The 8,674-nt window shown below is 35.1% G+C and overlaps 1 protein-coding gene across 1 annotated transcript; it reads left to right on the forward strand.

Annotated features, from left to right (window-relative positions):
- Positions 1-503: 503 nt before the first annotated feature.
- LOC134797250 (uncharacterized) lies at positions 504-6,905 on the forward strand. The gene is made up of 3 exons (XM_063769472.1): positions 504-603; positions 2,856-2,911; positions 6,732-6,905. The coding sequence occupies exons 1-3, from the start codon at positions 534-536 to the stop codon at positions 6,885-6,887; spliced, it is 282 nt and encodes a 93-aa protein (XP_063625542.1). The 5' UTR covers positions 504-533; the 3' UTR covers positions 6,888-6,905.
- The last annotated feature ends 1,769 nt before the right edge of the window (positions 6,906-8,674 follow it).

An 8,674-nucleotide genomic window follows, 5' to 3' on the forward strand; every position in this document is an offset into this window, starting at 1 on the left:
AAGTAAATTAATACATGATACGAACGAATAAAAAAAGGATGCTACGAAAAGTCACATCGTTGGCTAAGAGTGTAAACCTGCTATATTCATTATATCATATAAAGCATATTGTACCTTTTTTTTAAACATTACAGTTAAAAATCATCAATAAATTTCAAAAATGAATTTGGTGACATTTACACTCTTAACCGACATCATGACTATTTAAGTTTCGATCGCCATTTTATATAACTATTGTCAACTTGGGTAGGCCACCAGACCGTCGCGTCCCTCAAATCATGTTTTTATTTTATTTATTTGGGGCATCTACAGCAAAAAAAAATACAAAACATGTGAATATAAAACATGTTTATAAAATCAAAATAAATCTCAAAAATCTTAACTTCTCATTTAAAACATTTTAAACGTAAAGGAACTCTGCTAAATTTCTAAGCGTGTCCTTCCGTAGATTTCCCGCAACCGTGTATCTTTTGTTACGTAAGAATTGTCGTAAAAGGACTTGCAAAGGATTTTACGGCATTACCTCGAGCGACATGGCGTTGTTAACTGTTGCAGTGCTTTTGTGCGTCTACACTGTCACGGAGAGTGCCGGGGAAAATGAAGGTAAGAATAAAGCGAGAGAAGTGAGGCAAAGTCTGTTAAATAATAATAGGTACCTAATCTGTCTAAAGTAAGAACTGATGCTTAATTTTAAAAATTCTAAAAACTTTTGGAAAGACAATTCAATCAGCTAAAAGTTCTTAAAAGATTCGTGAACAGTATTTACTGTAGATTCTGAGTCAATAAAAAATAATGAATAAAGTTTCACGTGCAAATCTCTTTTTCACCTCACCATCTCAGGCTGTCTTTATTCTTTCGGATATTCTTCGTGACAAATTCCTTAGCATATTGCTTTCAAGTCACGTTTTTATAAAACTTCCATTAAAATTACTTGCAAATTTAATTTTGCAAAACAAAGTAATGCGAAAATTGTTTTTGTTTATCCAAGCTTTGAAAACAAATGACGAAGCCACGGCTTGAGATTACTAATTGCGGGTCGCAATACCCGCAATTGCGCCCCCTATTGTCGAGCGTCACAATTCTCCAGATAAATGGTCACCCTTCAACTGTCCACTACGTGACGCAATATGACGCGTAATAAAACCTTCTATTCAAACAAAACACAACTGCAGATATAGTACTATGTACCTTTTTTTACTTTACGACCGGCGTGATTAATTTATCACGTCGGGGAAAAAGGTATGTGCTAAAATGCGAGTGGTTGTAAAAAGGCAGCACTAGTAGTAATATATATTTATTTATTTAAACTTTATTGCACAGTAAATTTGCACAAAAGGCGAACTTAATGCCAGAAGGCATTCTCTACCAGTTAACCTTATTTATATTCTTATAGGTATATGTAGTTCGTTCTGAGTTTAACTTACTGCACTGTTCAATCGTACATATAATATGTATATCTCATTTTGAGCATTAATTTCGCTGCCGTTTGAGTTTTCGTATAATAAAAGATAACGAGAAGGTGATTTGATTAAGATCGTCGGTATACGGGACTTTAGATGCATAATACCTAAATATGGTACCTAAATGAGGATTTTCCGTATTGTCCCAGAAACTTTTCTTTTGTTTTTGAATTAAGAATATCTCGTTACAAAACAAGGAAAAGGTTCAAAAAATTAAAAATTAAATGTTGGCATGTCCTTTCTTAAAGCCTCTGATTACAACTGTTTAAAAAGAGAAAAAAGATATCTTCGTGTATTTTTCGATGTGATTAATACGATCACACGTCGCGTCGCAAAAGACTAGCGTAAGAACAAAAGAACCGTAGACAATAAAAAGTGTTCTATTGTTTTAAATGGGATAAGATAGGAATGTTTTAAACGGGTTTTTTACAAGACCGTTATGTGTTTTGTCTACTTTTGAGTACCTATATATCGCAACTATAGATGCTAATTAAAACAATAAGAGAATAAATAAGGAACTTACCTAAATTTTCTTCCGAATTGAAACGAAATATTACTAGATTCTCTAAAATAATTAAACTATCCTTCGACATTTAATGATTGCTAAGCATAAAGATTCTTACCTTTATTATTTTTAATAAACATTTCTAATACATATTATTATAACATTATTTTCAAACACTATACCTAATCACAATAATACAATTCGAAGTTTATAAAGTCGAAACAAAAATACACATCAGTACCTATTTAACTTTTATTATTGTGAAGTTCTATACATATTTTTTTACGGAAACATTTCTGCACAATAAGCCAATAATGCCAATATCAAATATTTACCCCGGAAGATGCCAAAAACAACCCATCAAAAGATCAAATATTTATGAGACGACTACTTATGTGCCGTGGTGGCCAGTGGCGCATAGCAAACGTGATTTTTGTTTATGTTTTGGGATGCTTTTATTAAAATATCGTTTATATATTCTTCTTCTTTATATTTAAGAGCTGTGCTCTTGTCGGTGGAGCAATCTCCAACTTGTCCGGTCCTCTGCCAACACCTTAACCTTCTGGTATGACACGACCTTTTCTTTTATTTGGTTGTAATAATTTAAGTACCAAAGTTTATATATTACCAAAGTTTTATTAGAACAGCTAAAGTACAGATATTTACAACCAATATCTCACAATAATCGAGGTGTTTAAGCGAACAAAACCACCACTATATGCAGATTTATTTTAGTACAGTTTCAAAATGACCGGGTATTATGTTAGCTTCTTTTGTTATTATCGAGCATCTTTGTTTAATCAGCTTTGCGACTTACGAAATAAAGTTCATTTCCCAATAAAACGAAAGAGCTCTTTTAGGTGTGCAATAATTTTTGAATATTATTTCAGATATCAGGATCGCTGCACCATCTATAATACGTTTGTGCCATGACGTCAAACATAAGGTATAAATATGTTCAGTTCTTATTTAGTTAATGATCAAAAGTTGGTTATTGAGGGAATTGAATACCTACTCATTGCTGCCCGCCGGTTTACCTACATTTGGAGTCTGTCATTTCAATACATTGTTTCAAACCGATGTTTTTTTCTGACACAAATAAATATATAAAATTTAAAGTCTGTCAAAATAACTTCTTAAAGGCGGTAAACTGTAAAATGTAGGTACTTACACCAAGAGGCAAAACTTTTGTACTAAAACATTTATAATTTACCTTTAGTAACTCTCCGAGTATTTCGAGCGCTTCATTACGTTGACTTTCATGTAGACTCAACAAGCACTTCAGGTATAAGTTGAAATACAAAACGGGTCTTCATTTTTAATGGCACGGAATGTTAATATCCTAAATAAGTGCAGTCACGGTAATGAAGCGTTTAAACCCGCAGAAAATGATCCTGAAAAGAAAGCAATGAATCATACACCAGACCAGTAGGTACTATACACGAGCTTACTTTGTCTGAAGGCCGTATGTAACTCTTTTATTCTCAAGGGATAATAACATAAACTTATACCTTACCAAAAATACGGGTCAGCCCAGGCCTGGGCACATTGCCAAGCTCGAGGGCAGCGAATGGGTGCTTCGATTGACAAAATATTTTTCTCCTCTTATTTTTGTTGTTCGTATTCAGTGCTCAAACAGCGTGTAAACAACCCGTTATGAAAATCGTGGTATAATTTATCATACTTTAGAGATAAATAGAAAAAACAGACCAGCACAATATCGAATACATGAATAACTATTTTTAACTTAAGCCTACTAAATAAGATCGTCTTAGCCAACTTTAAGCATTAAAAACTTTAGTTCTTTGAACACATATTTATCATAAGTTTTATCAGGTCTATCGCATACTTCCTTTAATTGTAGATGTTAGCCAAATTAATTTAATTACATTATTATTTCTTTTTCTTTTCATAAATAAATCGGCTTTAAACAGGCTTTTTATATATTTTAATTATCGTTGCTGATCAGTTTAGTACCCCTCAAATCTCTCCAAAGAATCTTAAAAAGGGTTCGATCTGAGTATTGGACGGAATATTATAATCTATATCGAGATAGAATCGTGTCTGAGCTTAAGCAAATTACATCTAAGCTGCCCACCGCATTAATATTACTGCCCTGCTAAGCCAAAGAGCGCTATCTCAAAAGAAAATTCATTGCAAACTTATACTTTAGTTTCTATTAAGTACTAAGAATTCAATTTTCAAAATCATTTGTTTTTGAGATAGCGCTATTCAGCTTAGGAGGGCAGATTAATTTCAAATTTAAAATAGGAAACAAAATCAAGTTAGCTATAGGTATTTAAATGTAAAATTTCATAATTGCAATCTCAGCGGCGAAACTATACCTACTTCCACAAATTTTATTGCCTAATTTTTGACGATGATGTATTTTGACGAATGTCTCCGTATTTCTAATAAATTTCTATTCGGTCGACGCCCGGGCATGTCGAAGGGCTAATGTATAACCAAGCGCCGCTCGATGCCCGTACAAAGCACGGTGCAGTGTAACGTGATAAACGCCGTACGATGCCCGTGCGAAGCACGGTGCAGTGTAACGGCATTCATTCTTTAAAAGGTGACTACACTCAGAAGCAATGATGGCCAGTCTCTTCGCACGGGATTTTTTATAAAAAGTGACCCAGTGTCATTGCTGTAGTTTGTCGTCTCCTGTACAAAGCCTGCGGAAGTTGTTTTCTCTCCAGTACGGTTACCATCAGTTTGTCACTGACATAAACGCCGTCGAGAACGTAATTTACTTTCTATACATCTCGCTCGCACTCGCATATTAGTGCAAACGGGATGTATAGAAAGTAAATTACGTTCTCGACGGCGTTTATGTCAGTGACAAACTGATGGTAACCGTACTTATTGTCTCATCAGCCACACGGCGCTCTAGGGCGAATAACCTCTGTTGTAACATGCAATTGAGAAAGCAATCTTTCAAAAAGGTTTTCATTTTAAGGTTAAGGTTCGCTTTTAATAAAAATACTTGGAAAAGGCAATTCAATTCTCAGCCAATAAAGCATTTTATAAAAGCACTTTTTTACCACGGTAAACCTCTGTTTCATCAAATAATACCAAGGTACCTGTCTGAAAGATCTTTATTTTATACCACTAGTATTTCAGTTATTAATCATTATTTTGCTTTTATATCAAGCATAATAGTCAATACAAACCTTTTTAGCACTTTGCAGTAAGTATGAGATAAGTTTACCATGTAGTTTGTGATAAATAGATTGGTTTTATTTACATATTTCATTTTATGCCTTGTTGTTAAGTCAATATTACAAGGATCATACGATTGGGCGGCCTGTTTTAACCGGGGGTTTAATTTATTTTGTTAGTGATTAAATAAAATATAAATGGATTAAAACCATCTGCCTATCACAAACTAGCTTTGAAATACCTGTAAACACAGTCAACATCAAAATAAGTTAATCAGAAAACCTGTGATAACTCGGGGCACATTCTAGGGATTTGATATCGATAAAAAAGATGTCGATATACATCGATTCAATTATATATTCAATGAGCACATTTATATAGGTACATGTGCTCATTGAAAATTCTCGATTACTATTTATATGACTTAAGGTAGGTAAATTTCCTTTTTTATGCACTTTTCGCAATAAATGAAGATGGAGTAATGTTTAAGAAATAATAAATAACGATATAAAATGATTAGAATAAAACATAAGCAGCGAAGGTCCAATTCATTTTTGTATGTACCAACAAAAGGGGTAATATACGTGAACCCAAAATCTCGATCATTATCTACGCGAGCCGTGTTAGTGAGGGACTTGACAATTTTATAAACACGGATCTGACATATTAAACAAATGAGATATGACTATAGAGGTAAATATAATTATGGCTATGACTTTTTAAAATGTAAAATGGTATGTACTGCAAGCAACGAAATTGTATTGAGTTAGTTGGAATTTGGTACGTTTAGGTAAAGATTTAATGTTGGATTTTAAGGGTTGAATTTTAAGGTTCGTAAAAATGTTTGTAACTGTGTGTCTATTGTTGTGTAAGTTATAGAAATGCGGAGTCAGAAGGTGAAATAATACGTAAGTTTGGTTTTAGGGTGATACATTTGTGAGATGGATTTGTTTGATATTAGATAGCGCACACTACATAGTGTCAATGTGGAAATATTGACCTGGTTTAAAAATAAAATAAAGTCTTCGAAAAAACACCTTTTTAGAATTTAAGAAGCAGTATACAAAGCGATTTTGTATAAATACCTTTATTTTGTAGAACATTTGGACTAATCCCAATAAGGTCTAGTTTTCCCTCTGGGTTGGAAGGTCAGATGGCAGTCGCTTCCGTAAAAACTAGTGCCTACGCCAATTCTCAGGATTAGTTGCCAAGCGGACCCCAGGCTCCCATGAGCCATCGCAGAATGCTGGGATAACGCGAGGAAGATGAAATGATTTTGTAGAACATTTAGATGTTGACAGTAACATCGATGTATTTAACTGTCGATAAATATTTTGCTACGTCACTTTAGTATAAGTGCCCCGAGTTATCCCAGGTTTGTTTATCAGACTACTCGCCAAAAGTATATATTTACTATAGCAATTAGACTATAGCAAATAATTTTGCACTTGAATTGTAGATATTTATATATATTTGGAAAAGTATTAGAGAGTGTCAGGTACTTATGGCGCGCTGTTTCATGCGCTTCTATTGATGCTCAATGTCCCATCATTCAGCGATATGCGTTCTGTGATGGTAATAAAGAACACTATTTTCGACAGCCATTCTTCTGCCTGATCTGCAACGGTTTCGACTTGTCCTGCTTCTCCCCTGCGGAAACTACTCTACGACCTACTGAGCCCTCTACACAACCCTCTACTACCGCCACAACCACTGCCGGCACAACTGCCGCTCCAGCCGAGGATGCAATGGAGTAGACATTGCAAATATTGCAATGACCTTTATGCAACAAAAATTATAACATGTATTGCGTTAACGAACGAATCATGATGAATGTCAGTCTATTATATACCACGAAAACATTTCTTATAGTAAATATTTGAAAATAAATAGTAAGAAATAATCTACCTATAGCTGTAAGATTTACTGATTAAGGATGACTTTCGCTAGACCGGGCCGTGCCCGGTCCGGGGCGTCCGACATGTCATTTTCTATGACGGCTGATCGGTGTTCACGTGGCCCTGTCCAAAGAAAAACGAAGCGCCGGTAGCTCCGGCCCGACCCCGGCCCGGTCTAACGTGAGTCATCCTTTAGTTACATTCATTTATAAATAATATATGATCAACGTTTAAATATTGAATAAAATGAGTGAAGATTAGCAGTTAACGATGTCTTTTAGGAATTATCTTCTTTAAAAACCAAAAGCGATGCTAACTCATTTTTAGAATTGCGTGAATACCGGACACCAACACAAGTATCAACAAACTACAAACAACAGTGTCATCGTTTATTTGTTTACCAGCATAATAATATGATTCGATCAAGTTAATTATGTTCTAATGTATGGCATTGTATGGCGAAGACAAACAAATTATAGCCAGCATTCAATGAATGTAGTATGATACCTTTGGGGATGGTGCTTTACGCACACTAGTATCCCATCCCCTCCCCTTGACGCAACCCCCCCTTTTTAGCATGAAATATGTCCAGGCTAGGCGGCGCCTCGGTATCGTATTAGTTAGGTAGTTATGTGCGCAATGTATGCCTTGCGCTAAGCAACTGACTGGACTAAATGCTCCTCTGAACTGTATACCAAAAATGCTGACACTAATCCGCGTCACCGCCATGTCCCTGCAAGCAATCAGCAGAGCCTTCGGCACACCGGAAACCAGCAGCAAAAAACGATAAACCAAACTGTTTCAATCTGGATTAACATGGCAACACACACTAATTTCTAAAATTACTACGGCGTTTTTACGCTACGAATACCTATACATGGTGGCTAAAAAATAACTGCATTCCCGTTGCCAGGGAGGTTTTGGGATTATACTGAGTACCTAACTTTTATACTATGGGACCAACCCCGAAATCGAGAAAAAAATGTACCCTCCCATAGAAAATGGACCAGCCAAAATGTATGAAACAGCCAAATTTTTTATCGCGATTTCGGTGTTGGTCCGATGGTAAAAGTTGCTCAGTATACTTAGTTATATACAGTTCATTCAATCCAACAATTACATTTTACATGTATTGTAATACAAGTATGTATCGGTTTCATTTCAATAGTCAACTTATACAATCCTTATCAAATTGTTTACGTTTAAGGTTATGTTCCAATTGTGTAATTGGGCACCATAAAGCAATAAACTTCCACAGAAATTATGCTGCAGCAGACTACCCAATATTAACAGAGATATTTTGGCTTAATTGCCGTTTATTGAAGCCTCTAGCTGAGTGTTATTGTTTCTGTAATATCGCGTGGCGAACGCGGATAAAATAAATTAAGGGACGCCAACGCCGCAGTCGTCTACACCATCCTAACACGGTAGAAAGAAATCAGTTGTCCAGGAATTGTGGACATTTAAGCCATTCGATAGATATGCGGAGAGCGAAATGAAAAAGCCGACTTCCAGATCAATAATTTACTGACAACTAAAACAAATATAATAAAGTGACAAATAGACAAAAGGTAGGTATATAAAAAGTATACGTAATATATAAAACCTATTTATTAGTCCTCGTCAACAGTAATCCGTTAACAAGT

The sequence above is a fragment of the Cydia splendana genome, chromosome 15 (assembly GCF_910591565.1).
Source record: "Cydia splendana chromosome 15, ilCydSple1.2, whole genome shotgun sequence".
NCBI lineage: Eukaryota > Metazoa > Arthropoda > Insecta > Lepidoptera > Tortricidae > Cydia > Cydia splendana.

What these genes read in the sequence shown, in the direction of transcription:
- LOC134797250 (XM_063769472.1), top strand. Translation starts at nt 534, where the DNA reads ATGGCGTTGTTAACTGTTGCAGTGCTTTTGTGCGTCTACACTGTCACG. An exon ending in GAGTGCCGGGGAAAATGAAG is followed by an intron (nt 604 to 2,855) that starts GTAAGAATAAAG and finishes ATATTATTTCAG; the next exon opens with ATATCAGGATCGCTGCACCA. An exon ending in GCCATGACGTCAAACATAAG is followed by an intron (nt 2,912 to 6,731) that starts GTATAAATATGT and finishes TATTTTCGACAG; the next exon opens with CCATTCTTCTGCCTGATCTG.